General features: G+C 42.1%; 4 protein-coding genes across 14 annotated transcripts in view; 2 read left to right on the top strand and 2 right to left on the bottom strand.

Annotated features, from left to right (window-relative positions):
- Positions 1–81: 81 nt before the first annotated feature.
- On the top strand, positions 82–12,355 carry LOC6530966 (putative uncharacterized protein DDB_G0271606). Of its 3 annotated transcripts, XM_002091768.4 has the most exons (6): positions 82–412; positions 6,793–8,425; positions 10,362–10,565; positions 10,630–11,220; positions 11,822–11,875; positions 11,940–12,355. In XM_002091768.4, the coding sequence occupies exons 2-6, from the start codon at positions 6,823–6,825 to the stop codon at positions 11,966–11,968; spliced, it is 2,481 nt and encodes an 826-aa protein (XP_002091804.2). In that variant the 5' UTR covers positions 82–412; positions 6,793–6,822; the 3' UTR covers positions 11,969–12,355. The 3 variants fall into 3 exon arrangements, with proteins under 3 accessions (XP_002091804.2, XP_039227795.1, XP_039227796.1); XM_039371861.2 differs by lacking the exons at positions 11,822–11,875; positions 11,940–12,355 and having other exon boundaries at positions 83–412; positions 10,630–11,737; XM_039371862.2 differs by lacking the exons at positions 82–412; positions 11,822–11,875; positions 11,940–12,355 and adding an exon at positions 5,993–6,215 and having other exon boundaries at positions 10,630–11,737.
- A 421-nt stretch (positions 12,356–12,776) lies between these two features.
- On the top strand, positions 12,777–14,790 carry LOC6530965 (very long-chain specific acyl-CoA dehydrogenase, mitochondrial). Its single transcript, XM_002091767.4, has one exon. It carries the CDS (start codon positions 12,827–12,829, stop codon positions 14,708–14,710), a length of 1,884 nt encoding a protein of 627 aa, XP_002091803.1. The 5' UTR covers positions 12,777–12,826; the 3' UTR covers positions 14,711–14,790.
- A 377-nt stretch (positions 14,791–15,167) lies between these two features.
- LOC6530964 (endophilin-B1) lies at positions 15,168–18,293 on the bottom strand. 6 transcript variants are annotated; one of them, XM_015197299.3, is made up of 6 exons: positions 18,089–18,292; positions 17,429–17,926; positions 17,276–17,311; positions 17,005–17,195; positions 16,637–16,841; positions 15,168–16,119 (listed from the first exon to the last, which is right to left on the bottom strand). In XM_015197299.3, exons 1-6 carry the CDS (start codon positions 18,287–18,289, stop codon positions 15,991–15,993), a joined length of 1,260 nt encoding a protein of 419 aa, XP_015052785.1. In that variant the 5' UTR covers positions 18,290–18,292; the 3' UTR covers positions 15,168–15,990. The 6 variants fall into 6 exon arrangements, with proteins under 6 accessions (XP_015052785.1, XP_002091802.3, XP_015052784.1 ...); XM_002091766.4 differs by lacking the exon at positions 16,637–16,841 and adding an exon at positions 16,185–16,425 and having other exon boundaries at positions 18,089–18,286; XM_015197298.3 differs by lacking the exon at positions 17,276–17,311 and having other exon boundaries at positions 18,089–18,293.
- A 274-nt stretch (positions 18,294–18,567) lies between these two features.
- The window catches only part of LOC6530963 (platelet binding protein GspB), a 35,898-nt gene continuing 27,473 nt past the window's right edge, over positions 18,568–26,992 (bottom strand). For 2 of the 4 annotated variants that reach the window (XM_039372073.1, XM_015197297.3), the window contains 9 exons: positions 26,006–26,107; positions 25,678–25,944; positions 25,158–25,252; positions 24,043–24,090; positions 22,829–22,920; positions 22,118–22,310; positions 20,491–20,626; positions 20,276–20,416; positions 18,568–20,205 (listed from right to left, as the gene is read on the bottom strand). In XM_039372073.1, coding sequence (XP_039228007.1) covers positions 20,088–20,205; positions 20,276–20,416; positions 20,491–20,626; positions 22,118–22,310; positions 22,829–22,920; positions 24,043–24,090; positions 25,158–25,252; positions 25,678–25,944; positions 26,006–26,107 — 1,192 coding nt within the window. In that variant the 3' untranslated portion in view covers positions 18,568–20,087. The remainder of the gene's footprint in view (positions 20,206–20,275; positions 20,417–20,490; positions 20,627–22,117; positions 22,311–22,828; positions 22,921–24,042; positions 24,091–25,157; positions 25,253–25,677; positions 25,945–26,005; positions 26,108–26,992) is intronic. The other 2 variants (XM_039372074.1, XM_002091765.3) reach the window with 1 other exon arrangement.

Here is a 26,992-nt window from a genome sequence, read left to right as displayed (position 1 = left end):
TGTAAAAATAAGGGAATGTGAATTTGAAAATATGTGGTATTTTTAAATGTGGTGACAGGTCTCAAAGTATTTCGTTTTTTTTGCTCCTTCTTCTCTGGTCACACTGCTGTTTTGTGATCGCGAAAAGAGCGACGTGAAAATAAACGTTTAATTAAGTTTAATGCGACAAATAAAATAAATAACTAAATTAAACAAAGCGGAGCTTTTGCGTGAACTGTGCGTGTAGTTGTGAGTGTGTGAAAAAAAGCAATACGAAAACAAAGCCAACTAAATATTCGAAGGGGCAAAAGTGAAAATTCAGATTTAAAAGCACCAAAATACCGAAATCACAACATTGAATGTCAAATAACCAACAGCAAAAAGAGCGAGGAACAAAGGAATATTAAAAAAATCCAAGAAGTTAACTTATTTGGTAAGTGAAAATGGGGAAAAAGAATGCAAATCGCAAATCTCTGGATTTTGCTTCTTCTGCTCATGCACACAGCCACATACCTTTGAGAACTGCGCAGGTGTGGGTGGATCTGCTCTGTGTGCAAATAACAAATTGTGAAAAACAACTCGCACACACAAGCAGATCACCTAATGCACCAAATAAAAGCAATAAATAAACACATTCACACACAGGCAACATGTTGTGAATGCGTCTTTAAGGGGAGAGGGGCCATACCAAGTTTTCCAACATTTCACTTTTCCAATCGATCTCAGTTGTTTTTAAATATGTATATTTTTTATCTACTATTGCGTAGCTGCCAATGTCACCTGTTTTTTGCTCTCTCTCTCTCGCGCTCTCACCCTCCCTCTCGCTCGCTCCCACGCTGGCTGTAGCTGGTTTTTATCTTGTGCCGTTAACACAGCCATTACGTGTCTCTTTCGCACTCGCACTGCACATTGGTATTCGTGTGTCTGTGCAAGACTGCACGTAACTGTATTACCCATTCGTACATGCGTATACGTATTTCCGCCTATTGATAACGGCTAAAACTCCCTCGAAATGGCCTTCTTTTCGAAATATGTAAACGAAACCACCTACCACCCACCGCCCACTCACCCCCCTTCAACCGCTTCTAATCGCAAAGTGCAAATATTGATTTCCTATGTGTGCTTTTAGATTTTCTCCCACTATCAATAACAATGAGCGCTCTCTGTACGTTGTTGTTGTTTCGGTTTAGTTTCGTACTAAGAAAACAAGTTCACAAGTTTTTGCACTTGTCATGCACTGTAAAAAACACAAGTAATATTTACGAGAGTGATTTTTAAGAGATAATGAATTAGAAATACATCAAATTGCTTGAAAACTTTTGGTGGTATTTATAAGTGCAAATTGTAATTATAAAATCCATCTGTAAAAAACTAATGAAATTCCCCTTTTTTTCAGTGTTTATTATTTTTTTCTGTTCCGTTTTGTGACTTTGTTTATGTGGCGATTTTCTTGTAATTGCGGGAATTTCCCGGCGTTTCAACAGTTGAGAGTGCAAATATAAAGCAGAGAGAGAAAAAAGTCATCATCTCTTTGTGATTATCTGAATTCTGTTTCAATATTTAAGCGGTAACTCTCCTTTCGAGCGACAAGCCTGTTCAATATATTATTTTATTTTCAATAGCATCAAAACTACCCTTTGTCACGGCAATATAATAAATACAAAAACCTCATAAATTAAACCCAGATTTAAATGACAGTTCAAGCGTCTTATAATTTATGTGTGCTTATCATGAACAAAAAATGTAATTTGGAAATACCCATGATAGTGAGTACTTATGTACGTACATTCGTATGTATTTAAGCTATGATTCTTGGAGTTCCACTAAATGTCGCTTATAAAGTGATTTTTTGGATACCGAATATGCAAAAACTTAAAAAACTTCAATCATTACATTTGCTTAAATGAATGGAACAGTGGATGCTTTTGTTGTATGATGCGGAGCGATAGTGCTTATTATACGCATTATTACCTACCTGACTTTATTTATGAGTACAGCTTTTTTGATTGTCATGCTGATATATCAGAGTTAAAATGCTCTTCTGACATAATAGCTAAGATTACATATTACATTCCATAACGATGGTTCTCCAACTCAAATGCTATATCAACAAAACTTAAAAGTCTTGTAAGTAAGTGTTTTTTCTTCACTTGAGTGACTACTGTACAGTATTTTCTAGCGGTCCCAAAGAAAACTTTCCCATCAATTCAAATCTATCTTATCGCCAGCAATTGTGTTGATATTTTGTTTCGGGAAGGGGCGAGTTGAGGAAAATATATGTACATATGTCCCCTGTTGCGAAGAGACACAAATGTCGCGCGATAAGGTGGGCTTCCCCCCGCCAACCGCAACACACCTGGTTGGATTTGGACATCGACTAAAAATAACTCCGCTTCGATTATTTTCACAATTTGAAAAAGGCAAATTGCGGCGATCGGCGGTCTGATCATATGGGTGTATTATAATAAATGAATAACTTGTCGTATAAATTAATAAGTAGTTTACACAGTAGGCAGGCGAGGTGTTCCACGTTGATTTTCCATTGCGATACCCATTCCATTTCCCCGCCGATTTTGATTTCCCATGCCCATATTCAATTCTAGAATTCGGCAATGACGTCAAGGCCTGACGTCTGCAGAAAATTCCGCAAAACGCCTCTTCAAATTATTGGCGAGGCAAGAAAAGCAAAAGAAAATCGGCGAGCGAGCACCAAAATACAAAATAAAATTATTTTCGTTCCATTTTTCGTCTTTTGGTATTTTGTGTGCTGCTTCCATTCCGTTTCATGTCTCTGCATTTGATTTATAATTTTCACAATTCACATACTTTTCTACGTTCCTCTATCTCTTTTTATTTAATTTCCGAGTCGTTTTGTTGTTTTGCGACAAAGTGAAAGTTGTTTTCCATGTTATTTACTGCAGCCCCTTGTTATTTTTTTTTTAGTTCATCTCCTCTTATTTTCCCAGTTCATTTCGGCTATCCATATGTTTTGTGTTTTAAAAGCAAGTTGAAGGTGCGGGAAGGACGCCTTCTAGTACGTAGTTCCTTTCGCAATTATTTTTGTATTCAAGCATATTTTTGGCGATTTTTTGTTATTTATATATGTTTATTTTTTGACATGCCAGACAGCGAGATTTCCGGTCAATATGCATCGATACCTTAAAGTCTTCGAGGGCGCATGGTAATTCCCCAGTCGGGCCAAGATATTATCAGACTTATTGGGTTGATAGACAGGGAGATTACACGTTTGTTAGGCTGCAAATCGAACCAAACTAAAGGTTTGGAGGAATACCATTTAAATCTAGATTTGGCATTGGAAAGTCCGGAAACCGCCATGATATTCAGGATAAAACTGGTTTAGTACATTCTTTTAATATTATGTGCTAGACTTAGTACAAGATGGGAAAAATAATTATTTGAACTAAAGTCAGCAGTAAAACAATTAACAACTATTTTATGCAGAATAATTATTTGAGCCACATGAACATTTAAGGTTCACTGGCATCTGAATACCGAAATGTAATCATTGGAAATTCCCATAAGACAATTTCATGTAAATCGACCAAGGAACACGCGCTCACAGCACTGCTACCAAAAAGTTTCACAAAGGCATTTTAATGAATGGAAATTTTGCTCGACTAATTACAAGAGTTACACACCCACCGAAATTTCACTCCCTCACAGTCCGAAATACCTAAACAATCGTGAGCTGCCATAATTTTAATGACTTTGTAAACTTTTTTGTTTTTGTATGTTTTTGGCACACAGTGCGAACTTTTAGTTCTTTTTTCATGTTTTTGTTGCTCTTAGCTGGTTTTATGTTTGTTTTGCGTGTCCTCGAAAAGGCAGAATAAAATAAAAAACGAAGTATAGAATAATACAAATGATCTTTTACCTGTACAATAGGTATAATGTCCAAACAGTGCGTAGCATAACTTTATGTGTTTTATAAAAACTGAAACAAAAATTCTTATGCATGAATTTTGAAACAAACTGAAACAAAAATTCCTATGCATGAATTTTGTTAAATTACAAAACATTAGCCAGTTAACGATCGTAACATTTTTAGAAGACAGTTAAATATCTATAAAAGTAACCTTTAAGAAACTATTTTCCCATGGGTTATCATAATAATATTCACACAATAATAATAAGTGATGTTATTTCTAGGCTTGTCAAGTATAACCTTTTTATGGAGATTTCTGGGTAATATCTCTGCAAATCCGAACCGCACTGTACATATGAAGATATGTATGCACAACATTATCATTTCCACACGAGTACTCTCAATTTTTTATATACACTATGGCCTGCGAAATATTTGACGTCGATTTCCGATTTTCTGGCTTGTGCATTCTGGGCATTCGCGTTTGTATGGGTGTATCTTTGTATCTTCATCTCTCCTATCTGCCCTGCATATATCTGGCTAATTGTGAAGGTCGTTTACGTCTGCAGTCGATCGCCCCATTCTTGTTGTTGTTTGTCTGCCACCCGCTATAAGGAAAAATAAGTGGGAAAACTGAGAGGCAGACGTAGCTGGCAAACAAAACGTAGCAATCTTAAGAGCAAAGAAAATGAATTTTCATTGCCTTCCCATCGACCCCTTCGCGATCCCTGCCACTCCCCCTTCGATTTGATCTCTTTACCCACCAAATATCGTACCAAAAGAAAATAGGAGAAATTGTCTAAATATTTTCAAATATCAGATCGCAATTTACGTGTTCCGCTCATCCGTCTATAAGTACCCCACAAAGTGATGTTGGAATTTTATGGAACTAGAAAAAAAATGAAAAAAAAGACAGAAAAATTGTTTTCATCATATTTTGGGGTTTATCTTTAATGACTTCTTAATTTCCTTAGCAACTTGAAAATGTTGTTATCGCAGGCAACAACAGCTTCGTTTTGATTTAAAAATAAACAGCAACTGGAAAGTAAGAAATGTATATAAAATTATAATTTATTGTTTATGTTTCGCTGGCCAATTTTAAAGGCGCCATCGCCGCCAATTGGGTGGCTTATATTTTAATGAATTATACATTTTTTGTATAGATTTCGTGTCGCTGACATGGTTTTGCTTCGCTTTATTATTTGTTTTTATTTATTTTGTCAGACTAAAAGTGGGGCTGCGAGGGCGGTTCTAATACTTGGCTAAGCTGCTGGCTAATTTAAGCGATTTTCATTTGGTCGTTGATGGACAGCAATTAAATGCTTATCCCACTTGATGGGTTTTCGCTTTTTAATATGAATTTGCTGCGTCTTCAACTCTTTCACCTTAGCCAGCATATCATTAATTTTGTGCCTTCATCCTTTTTTTTTTTTGGTTTATTTTTCGAATATTTCATTCAATTTTCTTGGCTTTGTAGTGTTGGTGTGAAACACCCACACAAAAATTTATTTTTATAAAAGAGAGCGGCTAAGAGAAAGATCGAAATTTCTTTTACAAAGTGGTATTGGTGTGGCAAAAATATTGAATGATTTAATTGATTCGTTACGGGATCTATTATTTTTCTCACATTTATTTTAAACTACCAAGCGTAATATCCTACTTGTTCCACGTTGCGTATGCTTGATATCCACTTTGATATCAAGTATTCACATTGTGTACTTTAGAAAAAATGTACGAATTGTTTTGCTTCTCAGTATCTTTATTGTTAACACTGGGTTTTAGTACGAATTTCAACAATTTTCTTAGGAATAAATATATATATTATACCTTTTGTTTACGCTCTCCCAAACATTTTCCACACACAAGCACAATGATGCCTCTTTGCTGCTCATGATCTTTTAGATTTGTAGGCCTTTGGTTCTCAAAATGTGCGATATTTGTATTTCAGTTCTTCGCTGGCATTTAAAGCGTTAAAACGCGTTCGAGGCAAACTGAAATCCAAATGATTTTTGTAACGAGAACTTCGAGAGGTTTTCGAACTTATGATTAAAAGTGGTGTATACCGAACAAAAATTACGCAAAACAATTTAAATTAAATACGACCAAACAAAATTAAAAATCAATAATATATATATAAACATATATAAAAAAAATAACCAATTTTTAAAAGAAGCAGTGCCTTATCACGACGATAAAATTTGATAAGTGAATTTGTGTGATGAGTTCGGCAAAATAAATAATAATCTTTCATAAATGCTAAAAGCAATTTTATGAAATTACAAGTTTTTCAGAAATATCATAGTGTAATCACTCGCAATTAATAATAAAAAGCATATTACTTATATACAATGTAAGTTCAACGAAAACAAAAAATTACGTATATTTTAATTATGTGCTGTATTTAAAATGTAGAAATAATGAGGAAATTGTGTAATTAATTTAAATTCCCATTACCAAATCCTATCACTATTTGTCTGTATCACCGATTGGATATGTATAGTTTCCCATATCAGTGAAATAAGGCGCCACTAACTTATCTATTCCGGCAATAGATAGTATTTACCAGATACATATATGTGTGACCTTTTAATTGTGCTATCCTTGACAATGGCCCATTCTTTTGGTCAATCAAAGCGGAATATAGACAGTATGGCACGGCTGCGTTGTGTCATAAATATTTTTAAATATCCCATGTCATTTTGGCCGAGATCTCTCTGCCGTCTCTGCTTATCCGCAGCTTTTTTATTATTTTGAAAAATGATAAAAAAAAAGAAATAGAAAAAGTGCTCGCAACACGCTTAGTAAATGTTCTAAATCGGGCAATGGTATAATCTCGAATGAGTGAAACGAGAAATCGATTTCCTTTCCTCTTAGTAATTGAATTATAGCCAAGCACCTGACTGATGGGTTCTTTTGCACTTTTCCAGGTCTCCAGCTGTGACAAATGATGGCCTAAAATGGCGGCTACACCACCAATGCCGCCCGGATCAAACACCCACCAATTGAATGGCAAAAAAGTCGGCAAGGGCAATCCCCTAACTGAGGCGATCAATCAGCACTTTCAGCGGAAGAACCAGAACCAAAACCAGAGTCCCAATCCCAGTCATAACCCGAATCCCAATAGTCCCGCTAGCCGCAGCGGGAGCTATGAGCAGCTGGAGCTGCTGGATCACGCAACGCATCCACAGCAGGAACAGGAGGCCACCAGTGGCAAGGCCAAGCCGAGCTGTCATTGCACCAACATTAGTATTATGCACCTGTTTCATGAGATGAAGCAGGAGTTCCCCACGATACCCGATGCCATAGTGACGCAATGCGTCAATGAGAATTGCCATCAGCGCGAAAACTGTATCCAGATGTTGAGGAAGGAGCTCGCGCTCCATCCCATCCCAGTTCAAAGTTATCCGGCGAAGGTGTTGCAGCAACAGCAGCAGCAACACCACCAGAACAGGCAGGCCAAGCCTCCCACGCCGCTCAAACCGTCACGGGCAGCACCACCACATCCGGAAGCAGGGCTGACCAATGGAGTGGCCACGCCGCCAGGTGTTGTTAGCTCACATCCTGATACGCAGCCCAGGCCACGACCCACGACGCTTAATCTGCAACGTCAGTTTAGCACGCAGCTGCAGCAAAAGATTCTGCAGCGCCAGCAGCGTCAGCAGAGGGATTACCACGCAGCCCAGCTGACGCCCACTTCCTTGAGCAAGCCGCTGCGCCGGGCACCGCCACTTCCGCCGCCACCCAAGCCGAAGCCCGGCAGCTTCTCCAACGATTCCTCATGTCTCACCAGTCCCATGAGCTCCAGCGAATCTGAGCTCTCGCTCAATGCGGCCCCCTTATCGTCACCAACGTCGTCGGCGGCGGCTACTGGTGCTGCGGCGTCAGCAGCAATCGCATCAACGCAACAACAACCCTCGCCGGTGCGACATCGCTCAGTCATTACGCTACAGCCAGAGCCGCCGTACGCGCGCGATTTTCGCAGCATTGACTTCCCGGCGACGACTACGTGTACGCCGCCGCTTCCCTCGCCCAGCTCGGCAGCGTCGCCAAGTGCCCCTGGCGGACGCAAGAGCTTCACCTCGCTCAATCTCACCCTGCGCCAACCGACGGGCTCGGCGCAATCGGCCATTGACATCACCGCCGGTCCGGCGCCCAGTGGGCAGGGCAGTGGGATCACCTACTCCAGCGTTAGTTTTGACGCGCGCCGTGGAACGCAGAAGAATTTCCAGCTGACTGTGACGGACGAGGGCAGTGTCTTCAGTGCGGGCAGCGTTCGTCCAAGGACTTTATACGCCGCGCCCTGTGAGCCGGTGTCAAGTGTTCCAGCAAATCAACAGCCGCCTCCGCCAGCATCAGTGGTGGCAGATGGTCTGGGGGACGCCGATATGACGTCGGACGTTTTCCCATATCCAACGCAGGAGCAGAACCACATTGTGGCATCCAACTATAGTAACAATCATGCCGTCAGCGACAACAACAACATTGGGATCAGCAACAGCACGGACAGTAGTCCCACCATGCCCCTCTACGAAGGAGTCATGGAGGAATGCGATCGAGAAGGTGGGTTACCCTTTATCAGAATGGGGGTGTCCACATATAGCAGGAAGCTTGGTGCTTTTAGGGGCACACGTGCCTGTCCACGCTGCTTTTTATTACCATTTTCCACTCGAATACTCTAGGAAGGGGGTTAAGTACTTTTAGAAGAAGTTTGAAAAAACATTTTTTTTATTGATAAAATTGTCATCGCAATAATGTTCGAGATTCCTAAAGTATGCTCGAGCCTAAACAATAATGGTCCGTATAATCAATTAACAAGAGTGTCTATTGCTTCGCTGACAAAATTCGGATCTACATTCTTGTTATTATTGAGTTCCAATGCCCGTTGGATTCCAATGCTTATCGAGCAGACGCCGTCGTAGTTGGGCTCCGAACTTTTGTTATCAGCGAACAGGTTCGCCCAATATTGTTTACACTTGATAAGGAAATCGAATTACGCCCTAAAATAGAATTAGCGGGAACTGGGCTGTCTTGTGTTTCGCAAACTGAAACATTTGCGACAGGGTTCAATTTGCTTCAAGGGATTGTTGGGAATGGGCTCAAAGTGACACAACGCAGGGGTTACTTGGAGTCGTGATCGATGCAGGGTGTGTTCAAGACATGGAATCAAAAGCAGCGATCGATGATTGTGAAACTGGTTTAATTATAAAGCAAAAGCAAAATTATTATAGATGGAGATACATCTTGACGTCATTAACTACGGGATGGTGCAGTTATCAGTAGGTGATAGTGAGTGAGATCAGCAACAGTTGATGACGTATTGAATGAAATTTTTATACGCATGTTGGTGGGTCGAAGAAATTATGAGAAATGCATAGATAAATAAATGATGTACACGTTTATTCATATATATTTATTTCCAATTAATTCAAATTGATATATTTGTTCGCGTTTCAATTTTGTTGCATATCACATGTATGTATAGAACCTTATCCATATCGAAAGCCCACGCGTTTCGTTTGCTATAGATCGAAATGTCTTTTGTTTTTTGTCTGGCTTCTGGCTTTGGCCATGTTTTTCCCGATTTCGTACCTCCCATCTCACTTTTCACATTATTTATACGTATTTCGCTTTGGCCGCTCTTTCTGCGACGTTTTCAATTTGTTTTCGCCGCGAGTCGTTCAAGTTCACGGCGGTTTATGTGGGTGGTAATACCACAGAGAGAAACAAAGGAAAAGAGAAGAAGGCGGCCAGGAAAATCTCTCCGTTTGATCAGCTAAGGTATTAAGCATACGCAGCGTGGGCCCAAAAGGCACTTACACTTTGACATTTAATCACGCGACGCTATCACGAGAAACCACTTTAAATGTCATTCATATCGTTGGAGAATTGTCCACCGGGGCAAAATACATTAGAATTTAGAAAAGCGAGAGCCATTAACGAAATTATTTATCAATTAAGATGCCAGCGAATCCCACATAATGATGTGACATATTCTGCACATAAACTTGGATCGGAGATCCCTTGGCCCACTGCCCTGTTGGCTATTTCCGTTGGAAATCTATCAAGCGTCTAAAAATATTCAAATGAACAGTCGCCCAAAAGCCAAACACAAAATGCATCGAAAGACTTTGTCTGTGTGTTTTTTGTATTCATTTATTTTTACCTATTTTTTCGTAGGAATAAATTATTATTAGATTGATTTTTGGTTGTGCTTGCTTGCGCATTTTAACTAAAATTATCTATTTAAATATAAATTCTGTTTATGAACCTCTCGCTATCTGTGGTAGCCAAGCGGGTGGTGGGGTAATTATTTTTAGCAACAAACAGAGTAATAAAATGAGAGGCGTTAGACAGAAAAATAAATCTAGCTGCGGGGAAACATTTGGTAATGCGAATGCCACCCAGCAATCATTTGTTGCCAAGCCAACGGAGCCACACATTCCACACTCAGCAAGCCAATCGATTGATCAACTCATCTTCTCTGCATCTACTTCAGCTCATGCCGCAACTATTGAGCGGCAAAAGCAGCGGCGCGACAAGCTGGCCAATGCGCTGAGGGACAACAAGAAGCGGCTGCTCGTCCTGGAGCAGGAGATCAACATCCTGACTGAGCCGGTGCCGGTGGGGGAAACTGAAAGACTGGATAGAGATATCAAGCAACTGACTGAGGACTGCAAGCGGCTGCTTGACTGCTTAAATGGTAAGAATGATTCCACAGCATTTCGGTTCCCGACAATGCTAATCCTGTTTCTTTAAATCCACAGAACCACAGGCGAATCAGGACCAGGGCCCGACAAGTCCAGCGAACCGCCAGCACCTGCTACCCGCCAGCAATGCTCCCCAGCAGCAGCCGCAGCATCAGCCACAGCCATTCCCGCGTCAGCGTCAAGGTGCTCGCGTCCAGGCGCCGCCCAGTTCACTGCGTCTGCACTCGGTGCCGGCAGCACCCATCTCCCAGCCTGTGCAGGACTTTGGGCAGCACCACAGCAGTGCTCCCACCTCCGCCTGCCTAACGCCCCAGATGCAGAGTCAACAGCAAATGTTCCAGCTGCAGCAGGAGCCGCCACCGACGTACGCCCAGTACTATCAGTTCCAGCAGTATCTGCAGCAGCAGCGACAGCAGCAGTTGCAACAGCAGATGCAGCAGCAACAGCAGCAGCAGTTGCAACAGCAGCAGTTACAACAGCAGATGCAACAGCAGCTGCAGCCACAACAGGAGGAAGAATTCCAGTCCGACTCCGACGTGGATGAGGAGGAGGAGACGCTCGACTCGTGGGCCTGCAACATGTGTACATTCCGCAACCATCCGCAACTAAATATTTGTGAGGCCTGTGAGAACGTTAGGATCCAGCCGGGTATGATACGCATTGTTCCCAGCGGAGGCGGGTCCGCTGCTGCTGCCACGCCCCCCGGCACCATTGAGCAGCAGCAGCAGCCGCCCCAGCAGCCGTACGCTCTGCATACATAACCCAAAAGCTGCAGCAAACGATTACAAAGTTCTCTTAATGTGCATGGGCTAGCTTCCGACTGTTCCTGCATGCTCGACTTTGAAACTGTGATAGCATTTAAACTAGTAGGCGGCAGGTTCATTATCCACTGCATGGCTCAACCTGAAAGACATGTGCGAAACGAAAAGAAAACAGCGAACGGAAACGAATTGCTTAAGCGCGGCCTCTTTAAATTATTTTTATTTGATTTATGTATGTATAATTTAATAATTAATAATTGCAATCGCCTCAGCCTCAGGCCGTTTAATTTAACAGTAACCTCTAACCGTTAAACACTAGCTTTAAGCGAACGAAAAAAACAGAGTTTATTATTTTTAGCCACCTCAAAAGTAAATAAAGAACGTTATTTAAATATTTACACAAGCTTCGCCAGTTGTTGCTCTACACGTATGATTGGTAAAACGCAAAAATACATGTGTCTGGGCTTTGGCCAAATGTTTACTTTTAGCCCCTGTGCTGAGTCGTGAGGACATACATATAACTCTATCGCCGGGCGAAAATCGTAAGTATATACATATATGTAATTAACTACAATATCATATTAATTGATCATCTTCGATGGGCAGGTATTATACACTCCTGGATTCTATCATGACAGTCGGCCAAACGCTCACCATGAGAACATAGACAGCTCCAGAGATACATATCTTAATGCTGTAACTGAATTTCGCTTAAGTCTTCGGTAACTTATCCTAAGGAATTGTAAAAAAAAGAGGAACTATTTAGCAAAAATGCTGCTGGCAGCAATTAATGTATTTTCGGTACTAGATAAGAAAAGACTTTAAGCCACGTCGCATCAACTGAAACTAGCTATTATTAATTGTAAAGGAAACCGTGTATATTTTGTAAATAATTGTTAAACTAAACTGAAATGAGTTAGGATTTTCTACAAGGGAATTAGAAAAGGTCAACCGACAAGGGAACTTTTGTAAGCTTTTTAAAAGCCGCATATTTATCGACATTAAACTGCAATTTAAGAGCGTGATTTGTGTTTTAATTTGGTGTTGGCGGGAGTAAGTATTCATCAAGAGTTGTAAATAAAGAACTATTTGCAACATTATCACAAATACAGCAGGATACAGCATCAACAGATTGATTTATCCTGTTTCTCTTCCATCATCAAGTTCGAGTCAATATTTTTCCTCAGATGCATTTTGTAGTTCCTATACTATCACGCAACTCAAAAGCTATTTAAGGAATTGCTATGTATTTATAACTAGTAATATGATTAAATACATACCCCCAACAGTTTTTTAAAATTCAAAAAAATTGAAGAGATTTGAAAACCTACCGAATTGAAGATGCCAAACGATGAATACTCCGCTGCAACGAGAAAATATACCAGATTCGAATTGCGCAAGTCGCGGTGATGACGTCGTTGGGGGTGATCGGGAATGTGGGCACACTGTAGACTCTCGGTCCAAAGTGCGATTTACCAAACAATTTCGAAACTATGTGGAGGCAGACGATCCAAAGTACCAGGTTCCTGGCAGGAAACGCCACAATCTGCAGGCAAATTGCGACCCACAGTCCCAAATTCGGTGCGGAAAGCAATCGCAGCAAGGAGAAGGCAGCTGAGAATGAGTCTTTTATGGCCAACATCTTCCGTGGGTCTCTGGTATCCAGCCAAGTGTTCCCCTATCCAGATGTCCTCACCGCGGAGCAGAAGGAGCTGACCAACAGCCTGATTGATCCGTTCGAGCGGTTCTTCTCCGATGTCAATGATGCCGCCCGCAACGATGCCAATGCCAAAATGGATGATGCCACTTCAACGGCTTTGTGGGAGCTCGGGGCCTTCGGAATCCAAGTGCCAGCTGACTACGGCGGCCTCGGTCTGAACAATACCCAGTACGGCCGTCTGTGCGCCATTGTGGGCATCAACGATCTGGGACTGGGCATCACGATTGGCGCCCATCAGAGCATTGGATTCAAGGGTATACTGCTGTACGGCACCCCGGAACAGAAGGAGAAGTACCTGCCCAAGGTGGCCGCCGAGCAAGTGTACGCTGCCTTTGCCCTTACGGAACCCAGTTCCGGATCTGATGCTGGATCCATTCGATGCCGTGCCGTAAAGAGCGCCGATGGCAAACACTACGTCCTAAATGGCTCGAAAATCTGGATTTCCAATGGTGGAATCGCCGAGATCATGACCGTTTTCGCACAGACCGAGCAGGTGGATCCGAAGACTGGCGAAAAGAAGGACAAGGTCACTGCCTTCATTGTGGAGCGATCTTTCGGTGGCGTTACCAATGGTCCACCCGAGAAGAAAATGGGCATCAAGGCATCGAACACGGCCGAAGTCTACTTTGAAGATGTCAAGATTCCAGTTGAGAATGTGCTCGGCAAGGAAGGAGACGGATTCAAGGTGGCCATGAACATATTGAACAACGGTCGCTTTGGAATGGGCGCTACGCTATCGGGAACAATGAAGAAATGCATTGAACAGGCCACAGAGCATGCCAATAATCGAGTTCAGTTTGGTCAAAAACTAAAGAACTATGGATCCATTCAAGAGAAATTGGCCCAGATGAACATTCTGCAGTACGCCACGGAGTCTATGGCGTTCACCATTTCACAAAACATGGATGCCGGCAGCAAGGACTATCACTTGGAAGCCGCCATCTCGAAGATCTATGCCTCGGAGAGCGCGTGGTACGTTTGCGACGAGGCTATTCAGATTCTGGGCGGCATGGGATACATGGTGGATACTGGATTGGAACGAGTCCTGCGTGACTTGCGCATTTTCCGAATTTTCGAGGGCACCAACGACATTCTCCGGCTGTTCATTGCGCTGACTGGCATCCAATATGCTGGCTCCCACCTCAAGGAACTGCAGCGGGCGTTCAAGAATCCCTCGGCCAATTTGGGACTGATTTTCAAGGAGGCCTCCAGGCGGGCAGCCTCCACCGTCGGCTTGGGCGGCACCGATCTGAGTGGCCACGTAGTGAGTGAACTCTTGCCCTATGCCAAAAAGACGGCCCATTGTATTGATCTTTTTGGACAATCGGTGGAAGAACTATTGCTGCGATACAACAAAAATATAGTTAACGAACAAATTTTGCTAACACGACTGGCCAATGCAGCCATTGATATATACGCGATGGTTGTGACGCAATCCCGATCATCTCGTGCAGTCAGTCTCAATCTGCCAACTGCACAACACGAGCTCAACATGACCAAGGCCCTCACAATTCAGGCGTCTGATCGAGTGATCAAGAATCTACAGGCTGCCACATCCAGTCACCATAGGTCTCTAAATGAGAAGATTTCGACCATCGCGAAAACTACTCTGGAAAATGGCGGTGTGACTACGACTGGAATCTTAGATCAAAACTAAAACAATATATTTTTATACGAATTTTAAGCCCTCTGATTGTTACCCTAGTATGAATGCCAATAAAGTCTTGTAAATAATAATCACTAAAGTCTAAAGTACATATTGCTCGTTTTTGAGATCTTTGAAACTGATTATGCACTATCTTTGAACTGTTTTAGCATATGACTAACAAATACTCGGTCATCTATAACTGAACTCAGATAATAAAACACTTGAAATTCAAGCACCTTTATGCCTTTAAAGCAGAAAAGCTCACAAATATATTTGAAAGCACTTACCTCGATTAGATTTTTACAGCTGGACGGGCAATCTAAGGAAATATAAAATTAAACAAACTTAATTTTTTGGATTTAATTTTGATCATATATTTGTAATTATGTAGTATAGTTTGTGTTTAAAAATTCGCTTTTCATATTACAACTTTGTTTCTTTGCTGAAAACCTAAAAATCATCGTTGTTTACTTTTTAATTATTGTATTGTACGTCTTCAACAATATTTTTCTGTTAATTTTTAGCTATCAAGCGCCTTGGTGTTTCAGAGTTATGCCTTAAATGTAACAAGCAATATTTATTTAATTGACTTTCAAAAATTGCACGCAAAATTTTGTAACATAATAATTGCAGCAGGAAGTATTAAATATATTAGATAATAGTTGGAAACGCCTTCGCTGAATATATAGATAATAGGATTAACAATCGCATACTTACGTTTATAATTATAGGATATATAGTAAAGCACAGAGAATTTCGCTTGTTAACTAAGATATAGACAAACATAACACATATATAATACTTTTGTCGAGTGTAGAGAAGCTTAAAAAAACAGCACTTTCTCTTTAGATATGCGATAAGATTTAACAATTATAATGATCAGAATTTCATAAAATTTACAAGTATAACTTGACGGTTATTCAGGCAGCCAGAATGCATATTTGATTAGTGTGTGATCTGTGCAACTGAGTAGCGTAGCTCTTTGGGCAAGGATCTGGGTTTGATTATCACCGAAGGCTAAACTACAATGATTTTTCTAACAACGCGCTCATAAATGTATATGCCTTGTATATATTTATGTATGTATATTCTAATAAATTATTGTACTCTCTTGCTAGTGCCAAATGCCGCTTTGGCTGCATCTTCTAATTGTCCAATTGCTATCCCATCTCGCGATCGTCTCTGCTTTCTTAACGTATAGGTATTGCCGTACTTGGAGTATTTTTCTTGTTCATTACTTTTGGTTGAGATTATTGAATGATTGATTATTGCTGAACGAATTGGAGGGCTTAAAGAGTGACGTCGTGCTCTTCATCGAGCATTTCAACAAACGCGCGAGGCACCAGTCCTTTCATAAGACCCTGTTTGCCGTACATGTAGTCCTCGTTTACTGGTGAGCATTCTGTCACGAAAATCACCTGGAAAATTAGTGATATATTTATGCGCCTTGCTTAAGATGGGGCTTTTACTTTAAAAACATTACCTCATTTGCGCTCAAATTAAGCTCGGTGTGATCCTTGGCGTCGTAGGAGCAAAGGACGCGTGCCCTCTGCATCTGATCCGTGCTGACGTGCATGGGCTGATTGGGCTTGTGGCCAGGGGCAACCATATTGGCAGAGTGATTGTTGCCGGGACCACGGGCTGCGGCTCCGGACGATATGTTGGACTTGCTGGCACTGGCCTCGTTCACGTCGAGCGGAATGTATGGCGTGGGGCCTCCCAAGCTGATGGAAGATGCAGAGTTTAATGAGTTTTTGATTCGGTTTGATTGCGGGCTCTAAATGGACAGATGAGCGGCTGAAACCTGACTTTACAAGGTGCAACAACTACCGATAACAGCAACCTATCTAGTACGTATGATTTAAAATTAAATGCTAATGTTAACTGGCATGGAATCCGATTCGATATTAAAATCACAATAACAAGACTCTAAACTGTGGAGACGGCTGTCGTATCGAACTCTATGTGAAAGTCTTCCAGCAGATTCGAAAGCGACTTGTCCAATTCGGGATCTAGATCGCTATCTAGGGCTGTGCCCCCCAATGAATCGGAATCACAGGAATGCATCGACACCGAGCTGGGAGGCCCACAATCAACGTCTTCGCTATTGATGCGCAGGCGTGGCTTGGGATGCTGCATTCTGTAAGACCACAAGCAGATATCATAACGCACAGTGAGATGACCAGAAGGGTGCAAAAGGGTTTCATCAAGGATGGGTCACGGTGTTTTGGTGTGCAAGAAAAGATTCGTTTGGTGCCTACATGGAAGTCACAGCCATCCTCCATCGCTCGTCTTCTACTTACTTGGCCAGCTCACGCTGCAGCTGCTCCATGACATCGCCACATTGTTTGTAGTAGCGCACTTGCGTCTGGATGAAGGCGTGCAAGTGACGCAAGTGAGAGGCCTGCGATGTGCTGATCCCGTCCAGCAGCAGCTGGGTGATCTCCGACTGCCTGTCGAATTCGGCTTGAGCCACCCGCAAGTCGCGCTCCGCCTGGAAAACAATTGCAATTAGAAATTCGCTTATTGATTAGCCATAAATCTGGAGCGCGAGCTCGGTCAAGGTTTCGATACCTGTTCCAAGACGGCCTCTGGCGAGATGCCATCTTTCTATACATTCCGGGCAGCAGAGGGCAGAAGAAGACCGTAAGTGAAAAAGCCATTACGAAACCCAATCAATCATTCCCCCTTGCAAAAAGAAAAAACCATCTCATCCCACCCACTTACCGATTGCTGACCAAGCATGCTGCGCGCCTTCTTCACCCTGTTCTTGCAGGCATCCAGATCCAGACGCTTGGTCTCCAGGATGCCGCGCTCCTTGCCAATTGTCTTCATTTCGCCGTCTAAGAACTTGCGCAACGGCTGTGTGAAGCAAATGCCCGAGGTGGCTATAAAGTCGTGCTCGCACTGGCCTAGCTTCTGTTCCGCCTGGCCGACCTTGATCAGAGCCTGACCATAGGGTAGATCCTGCCCGAAATCGCCACCAGCCTCGATCATGTCCAGAGCCAGGTGCTCTAGGTTGCTCAACCTTTTGGGCTTCGACTTTTCGATCTTCTCGAAGATGAAGTCTTCGACCCGGTTCTGGGGATTGGGTATCAGCACCGACTCTGTATCGCGCACTATCTTCTCCGTCCATGTCTTGGTCACATCAGCCCGCTCGGCAAGATTCTGGAAGTGCAAGTCGTACTCGGTGCGCTCCGTGGTGCCCAGTTTCTCCTCCGTGAGCTGAAAAGGTCATTGCAAGTGATGGAGAGGCGTTGAAAAGGGGAAAGAAACAACGAAAGTGCTTGAGCTCGGTTTTGGGGGGACATCTGCCATTTCCCCATCCACCGAAAGTCCAACACCACCCGCTTTTTTTCAGCCACCCAAATTCATTGATTTGTTCACCTGCACCACTCGTGAAATCGTGCTGCCCGCCTCCTTCACCAGGTTCTTCACATTGAAATTCGGCAGATTTATGTTCATTTTTGCCGAGATGTTCGCCAGATAATACTGCTGCTGATAAAGTTTAAATTTAAATTCCGCTGCACAGCCCAATTTGTTTGTATATATTTCCTCTGACTCGTAGTGTGACCTATCGTTTCTCATTGGAATATACCAAATATACCGAAGCACATACCCAATACTCTAATTGGAAATAAAGGATGTTAGCTGACTGTTAACAGATACATATCTGTTAGCTAACAGTTTCGGGGGATGAGTATCTAGATAGTAACGAAAGCTACGTGGCCGGCTTTAAAAAATGAAATTAAATGAAAATAAAATTGGCAAACTATATAATATTTTTATCATTTTGTAATATTTAAACTAGCTTCCGCTTACCCTTACCGCACACCTGATAAATAAAACACGATTTAAAAAACAGCTAAGTTGAACTTTTCACATTTAATATACACTCATTAGACATATATTATCGGAGCGGAAAAATTGAAACATGCATTCAATTGATAACTTCTCACCACTCTGCTGCTTCTTACATTTATGGCTGACTTTCGCTTTTCCTTATACAAGGTATGACAAACTGTGCAAAATCAAGTGTGCTTTATCACTTTCCTATATAGTTTTCGGCTCGAATTCATATTCATGTTGAGCGAGAATAATACACAGACTTCTGGACAAAAATCAATTACAGCTATAAATATTTTAACTATCTGGTTTGTATCGGATATTTTACGCACATTTTAGGATGCACGTATTGTTAAGGTTTTCCTTCAATGTTCCAATTATTCCAATCCCATGATATTCGTTAGAACACCAATCCGTTAAATTCCATTGTGCTGCAATTGTTGGTGATTATAATACTTAATGGACATTTATAATACATTTAATGGACATCTAGATTTTTATGGAATGGGTGTGTGTTTTGCCCTACACTACTAGTGTTCGTTCTAGTGTTCACATTAATAGTTAAAAATCTACAAATTCTTTATCCGACCTCAATATTTAATACAGCAGGTCGCATTGCACACGTTAACAAAATGGTTTTGCTTAGGCTCTTGATTTAGTGGACCTTGTGTAAAATCACATATTGCATTAATGTAAAACTACGCTGACATGAACCTAAAAGTAGCCCTTGTGTGTAAATCTAGTGTTTCTTGCATATTTCTGTTATCTTTGATTAATTTTGAAATGGTCCCGACTAACTTGAGAAACCTAGGCCGTGCGGATTGTGGGTGCACGATGGGCTTCTTTGATTCAAAAAAAAGGGTTTTGGTTAACAATTATGGCATAATTCCTAGGTCTATTTAAGCAAAATTGCACAATGTGGTTAATATATATTTTCTGGTTCTCAATCGATCAATTAAATTATGAACTTTTAATCCACTCAACATTCATGTGAATAATAATGCCATTTTAAAATGCGATTCAATGCCATTACAAATGTATAACTACACGTATATAATTAACAATAAGTTTCATTCGGCGGCCAAGCGCCATATCTTCAAAAAATCAGTACAATTGGTATTCATTCGTCCATGAACAAGGGTAAAATATTATTTTCTCATTTTAAAAATTATTGCTTTATTTTTTTGGATTCCTTTGTATTTTGATTTCTTTCAATCCAAAATATAACTAATTTATTCCAGTCGCAACTAGGGCAAGGCGACCCAAACAGATTCGAGCATTGTAAATTATCCCAACTCATGCTTAGAGGAAAACGAAAACCATAAGAAACCAATTACAAATAATAGTTTTATATTTAGACAAACTATATACAATGATTAATGGAGGAAATGACTAGCGTAAATTAAAGCTAAACTTATGCACAATATGTACAGTTGGGAATAATACCCCCGGTAGTAGTCGAGTCTGTTTTTTCTTTAACTTAGGATCTTGCATACTCTATAGGAAACTTGTGGGTTACACTTTTGGTTAATTTTGGTGCTTAGAGTACATGCAGATTCTCGCAGCTCTTCGACTTCGAGTCCCGAGTCCACACGCGGCCCAAAAGGCCCTTGACTTTCAGGCTGGTGGAGGTCCTTGATCCACGGTATTTGCGGGGACTGCAAGAGAGTAGGGTGCATGAGCATTGCGTTCTGATTGTGATGGCCTGTCGGCGTGGCGATGACTCACCTGCTTTGGGCACTGCCCGGGGGCGTGGCCACCGCCTCCCCCAGCGGACCCAGCGGTGTATTGGCATTCAGGCAGCCAGCATTCAGCGGCGAGCAGGCGCGTCTCTTTGACTTGCGAATCGAACGCTTTCGGAACAGATCCCTGTGGCAAAACAAAAAACATAGTAACCATAAGTAAATAAAGTGAAGATTATTTATGCGTAGCTCAACACCCACCTGGACTTTTCGGGATTCTCGAGCTTGAGTCGTATCTGTGATAACAGACCTACCAGCAGCTCGTCCACGTTGTGATTAATGCCCACCGAGGTCTCGATGAATTTACAATCGTAGGCGGTGGCCATGGCCTTGCCCTCTGTAATGAAAAACACGATGGAGAGGTTAAGTGAAAATGTGTGGAAATTATGGCCAAAAGCATCACATTCAAGCTTAAGTTGGCCGCCCATCATCCCAGTTAATCAAATCGAATGGCCTCGCTTAGTTAACTCGGTGTTGGTCGTAAAACCTCATCCTGGTCCTGGACTGGGATTTGTATCTAAACATGATGCGGGAAATCCTACCCATCCCAGCCCATTCGTCACGTCTTGTCCACAGATGTGTACACAACTCGTAAAATCTGAAGCATCAAAGTTCGGTACACCATGCGTATGGTGACCCTCCTGGTGCAAATTTTATGACAGGCGCACATTTTTATTAACAATGTGACGAAATTACATATATTTATTTGTATATGTACTTTTCGGTTCGCTTTATTACAGTTTGATAGGCAGGTCAGCTCTTCCTGGGCGCTTAAAGACTTAAGCTGTTAACCTTCCGATATTTGATTACAGATGGAATAGTATACTAATTAAAGGTAAACAAAAGTTTAGCAACATTGTGAAATATTTACCCCATCAGATAATTAGTGCGTCACTATCATCATTAGGTATGCCCAAAAGTTAGGAGGTGGAAATGGAAAACACATTAAATTTGTAAAAGGTTTTCTAAGAGTCTGTGGAGTGGCAAAATCACCTGTGACGCACTAACGCACTACGTTTTATTCATATTTTTCCAATCAGCGTGACAATGTATAGATTTATGAATATATCTTTTATCCAGACGTTTCTGGGGCAAGAGCTCATTTTATTATTGCCAGAGGCATACAAAATTCTATAAATACTTTATGAAATTAGGGCGTCGCATTAGGTGGACAAGAGCTCTCCACCCAAATTCCAGATTGTGCGTTGGAGGTGGGCTGTGGATGGTGGGTAGTGGGTGGCGAATGGAGGTCCTGTTGTCGCCCTGTTTACAACAATAGGCTTATGGGCCTTAAACCTTGAGCGGAACACATGCCACACGGGACGAAATGTAATCAATTTTGCGCTGAAACAATTTCCCTCCACTGCCATTTCTCTGGCTGAGATGGGGAACCCTTTCCAACCACCACCCGCCCTTACTTTCATAATAACAAACGTAATTTAACGGAAAATATTGAATTACTTAGATGAAAGCGCCCGAGTTACCTTGGTCTTAAAGGGAATCTGATATAAAAGTCAAGTGAAAGCACTTGAGTAGACAAAAAGACCCCCGAAGCTGGCGACCCTCGGGAAGAATGGGGCATTTGGAATCACCTCCACTTAAGATTCCGGCTGTTTGGGTAGGCGAACCGCCGGATGACTTCCGCTTGGCAAACTCTTCAGTTGACCCTGCCCGACGGTCCTGTTTATACACTGGAACTACATCGCTATATATACCCATATATCTATTCGTAACAGACCCAATCGAGCGCAGTTTGTGATGTTAATGGGAAGGAGGAAATTCACCGAAACCTCCCACATATTTATTAGCATTATAACGTGTCGCTTACCTTCGGAGGTGACCAGTCGACTCCTGGCCAGGTCGGCCTTGTTCGATACCAGGATGACTGCCTTCTGGGCGATGTTCTGATTGGTCCAGAGCACCTGCAGCACCTGCTCCGCCACACTGAAGCTGCTCCTGTCCGCGGCCGAGTAGATGACGCAGTAACCGTGCGGATCGTAGTTGGTCAGGCACTCATCCGGCTGTGAAAGGATGGAGAAATGGCGGTGACACCGAAGTGACATTGAGTGAGGTTGAGGGCTTTGCCAAAGTGTGATTTCCCGCTGCTGTGTGGGTAAGTTGATGGCCGTGCATGCTAATGGCATTATGAAATGTCACAGATAGAGTGCAGGGCGCCGGATGGATGAGCAGGTATGTATGTACAAGTATATATGTAATACCACTGGTCACAATAATGGCAACAAGGCTTTGGGGCCTGCATAATGGGTGTTTCGAAAGCACCTAAGTCCATTAGAGAATCAATTTGTTTCAAGTGCGTGTGCATGTGATCGCACTATGAGGAGTACCTGCACTTTATGCAAATAGGTAGATATTTTTGCAAAAAAGAAAGGACATGTGCAAATTCAACTAATTTTTAGAAATATTTCAAATTTATTTCCATTTAAAAGAGATTTGTTTTTAAATTATGCATTCCGCTACGTTATTGTGACCACTGTCCCATACCCTTGAGAAGATGATGAGTGCTTTGAAAGGTACTTACAGTCATTTCGGTGTATCCATGGTCGATGAATATCAGCTCGGACTCTTCGCCACTGAGTAATACTGAAACGGCCTTCTCGCCAGACTCATCATCTGCACACATTGAAGGGGAAAATCGAGGTTAGCACCAATGTATTAGCATGTGCTCAAAGCAATAGCTTAAGTTCGATAACTCAAATGTCAAGCAATGAAATGATTTACAACAACCACTTTTAAAAGTGCAGAAACAAAGAGCATGTGCATGTATTTTAGTTGGGTGCTTGTGTGATGGGCTTATCTACAAGTGTCGTCCACTGCATGCGACTGTTTGGGTGTCCATTAGCCAAGTTGAATGAACACAGCTTCGGGGATTCACCGGAAGTGCTCACCGGACTGCCCCGAAATGTATGCTAATGTATGGGAAATTAAATTGGCCCCCACAAGTATGCAACGAAATGGGCGCCACATGGACTGCACGGAAAACCCGTCTGCAAATGGGTAGTGAAATTGAGGAAGGGTAAATGCTGGGTGAATGCGACTTTGTTTGTGTGGGACTGAGTGTTTTCTCAATTATTATTCATTTAATGGGCTCTCTGTTTGCCTCTTTTTTAATTAAAAACGCTATAGGTGAAGCTGTGGCATTTATAGTTTTGAATATATGGCACGACCATTATTTCATTCCCATCCTTGTCCCCAGGTGGCAATCAATAATTGCAGCCAGAACGCGAGGCCCAGCATATCATTAATTAAATTTCATTAGTTGTGTTTGTGATGTGGATAATCATTTCAGTATCGAATGGCCTGCCCTCAAGGCTGCCGCCCATCGACTGACTGGCCATAAATCACAAGCGAAACAAAGGCCGCATTCATTTGACAATCGATTGTGGAGCGGTCTATGGAACTATATATTATGTATTGCTATATTGGCTAGGTGGTGTTATATTTCTTTTTCGTTCTTTTTTTTGGGCGTGGGGGAGGAGAGGTGTTCTAACATCCGGGGCGTGGCTAGTGGGCGGGACCAGGTGTGTTTCGGAGTTTTTCTAGCTTTCAAGCGCAGGGGCTAATGCAATTGTGGATTAAGTGTTTTGTTTGGCTAGTTTAGTTGAGTTTGGTTAATTTTATTGGAGAGTCGAAAAGCGTTTCAATTAGGTGTATAGAGTTATTTGGATAAATATTAAGGAGTAGCATAGTTAACAAGGTTAATAATTATATTGTTCAGTTGCTGGTTGCTTTTACCGTCGGCGGCTTTTTCAATTAGAATGCGTATATCACAGTTGCCTAGATCTGATTACAATCACGATTTGTTGTTGTATGTACAAAGATGTTGTTGTTAATTCGGTTGTTGTTGAGTTTTTTCAAGTTTTGTAGGGTCAGTTTGAGACATTGAGTTGAATGATTGGTTGATATTCGGAATGGAGAGAAACAGAACAAATTATCATTGCTTTATAAAAGAGTATGATACATTAGCGGATTTTCGGTATGAGGTTTTGTGTGTTGGATAAGCAATTACACTGGGACCGTTTGCTATATATATGTATTTATCATAGGGAGTTTGGATTTGATCACAACCAAAAATCGCTAAAAATCGCACTAAAAGTTTTCAAATAAGCGACGAACGACAAAATTATTTTCATTTAATTTTTCCAGTCGCTGCCAACATTTATTGTTTTATTCATATTTTTTCCCCATATTGCTTTCGTGCCAATAGAAATGTTTATTCGAATCTTTTCATTGACTCCCAGCCAAAGAATGAAACAGTTTTCCGCGGACGTTTCCATTCCTTTCTAGAGTCGCAAAAACCCAAAAATGATCCGAAATTTATTTTCATTGCAGCAGCGTTTGTTATGCTTTATGCCAATATGTGTTGACCCACCGAGCGGTGGCAAGTGCTCGGCGCTATCATAAAACGCCCAAAGCAAACGAAATCAAACAAAAGCGGGGAGTACGAGTACAGAGCTATGGTATAGAAACTTTCCGAACACGGAATCATAAAAAGCCATGTGATACGGGGGCAAACAGACAGCACAGACGGCACACACATTGACCAAAAACAAAAAAAAATCAAATACAAATATAATAGCCAGTATAAGACAACAAAATACAGCAAGGCAGCTACAACATCGACTAGGCAAACGGAGGTAGTGCCAACAAATGAGTTATGAAATAATATCAAGTAAAGCCAAAGCACTCGCTCACAGCCAGCAGACAGACATGGGATGACACGCTTGGATACTGGGGATATTGGGGACACAGGGGGCTATGCAGTGCTCTTTGGGCGGGGATGGAGTCCGGAATACGGAACAGGGTAACCCGGATGCAAGCATCTCCGGCGGGGTATAGTACAAACTCACCGATGCTCGTGTCGTAGGCGTGCAGGTACTCCGACGTCATGAACTGCGAGACGAGCGAACTCTTGCCCACCGCAGGACCTCCCAGCATCAGGACTCTGGAATCGGGAAATAGGAAAGCGGAGAAAGTCAATTAGTCTCACTCTTTATGTAACTATTATCCCAAGCGATCGAACTCGATTGGCCCTTATTCCTATTGTTATTTTAATGTTAATTAGGTGACGCTTGACCTTTCAATTGTGCCATTAAATGCAAATGGTTTTCAAAAGGCTGCGGGGTAGAGCATTCCAATAAAAGCCAGACATTCTGGTCGATGCATATATCTTGATTTATAATGTGCCTTTAATTGTGCGGCGTTGACTAATGATACGCATCTGTTTCCAAACGAAACCCACAATTTGTTGCGGCAAATAATATTTATACCCAATATCAGTTTTCGCATTTAATAATGTTTCCCAACTAAATGTTTTTGCTTAAAGCCTTACAATAAGTTTGTGAGTTTAAAATTAGAAAACGAACTCACCTGTAGGGACCGTTGCCCGGATTGGAAGTGCTGCTCTCCCGGCTGGAAGCCAGCGATGTTCGGGCGGATACGGATGCGGGGGCGGACAACTGCTGCTGGGTGGTCAAGTGCTCCGTGCTGGAGTTGGAACTGGCCACGCTGTTGTTGGAGCGACTGCGTCGGCTCTTGAGGGAATCACCGCGATTTACCACACCCTTGCCGGTTATCGAGAAGTGTCGCAGTCTGTAGTACTCCTCCTCTACGCCTGTATTCGGCATGGAAGCCACCCTAAATCCAAGATAAATGGGTTATAACCATGTTAACTAAACTGGGGTGAATATAAACCCACCTGGATCTCTGCTGGGGCAGACACAACTGATTTGGCCTTCCGGATGCTCGGCTGCCGGGCATCTTGACCGATTGCGAGCGGCTGTGATGTGGTGAGCCATATCTGAAATCCGAACATGGTGACCTAGTTAGTACCAAAAACCAAACTAGAAATGCGAGTCCTCTGTGTTCTCATCCTTATGTTCTGTCACTCGGAGTTCAAAAGGGGAGAAGTCAACGAAATACCAGTTTAACCCAAACTGCAGTTGACAGCGGTTTAATGGAGATCAAGATATGCATTTCTTACCCGATGCCGACACTAACAGCCGCTTCACTGGGCTCACCTGCCATGTCCTTGGAAACTGTGAGTGCCAACGGGGCAAAGGACATGTGCATGGTGTCCTTGGGCGTCGATGCGAACTAACCACAAGCCAGAAATTGGAAAATATTGATAATTCAAGTACCCAATCTCGTGAACAGACCGAAAACTAATGAAATGCTATGCAATGCAATGCAGCTTCGTTGGTGGAATATTTTAAATATTTAAAATCCTATATCTGACAATCAGATGCAGGAACTGCGTCCACGAGCATGTCAGAAATATTTGTTTATCTGCTGATTTTTCACAGAAACAAAAACGGAAACTGGCAACAGAAACTTTGCAAACTGGCAACAGGTCGTATGAGTAATTTGAAAAGTTATGAGCCCATCATGGATTTTTCTCGTTCGTTTTTGTTCCGACGCGAGTTTGTTGCAATGCAAAACGGCTGGCAGGTGAAGGCTATAAAGCAGTCCTCTGTTTTTTGTTTGTTTTTGTCTTTTTTTCCCGTTTGTCCGTTTGGCCATTTAAAATTTGATTGCTTTGGTCCGAGCATTTTTACGAGAGTCTTAAAAATCGATTGCCATTCAATCGGAAATTAAATCTCCGGCCGGACCATAAAACGTAATCCGTCAAAGGTCAGGACGGTTGGTAAATGGAAGGAGCAGTAGGAGGAGGATCGCTCCCAGC

Source organism: Drosophila yakuba, chromosome 2R, assembly GCF_016746365.2.
Source record: "Drosophila yakuba strain Tai18E2 chromosome 2R, Prin_Dyak_Tai18E2_2.1, whole genome shotgun sequence".
NCBI classification, from domain to species: Eukaryota; Metazoa; Arthropoda; class Insecta; order Diptera; family Drosophilidae; genus Drosophila; species Drosophila yakuba.
The sequence above is the reverse complement of the archived record's forward strand: the minus strand, read 5'-3'. Positions and strand labels throughout refer to the sequence as shown.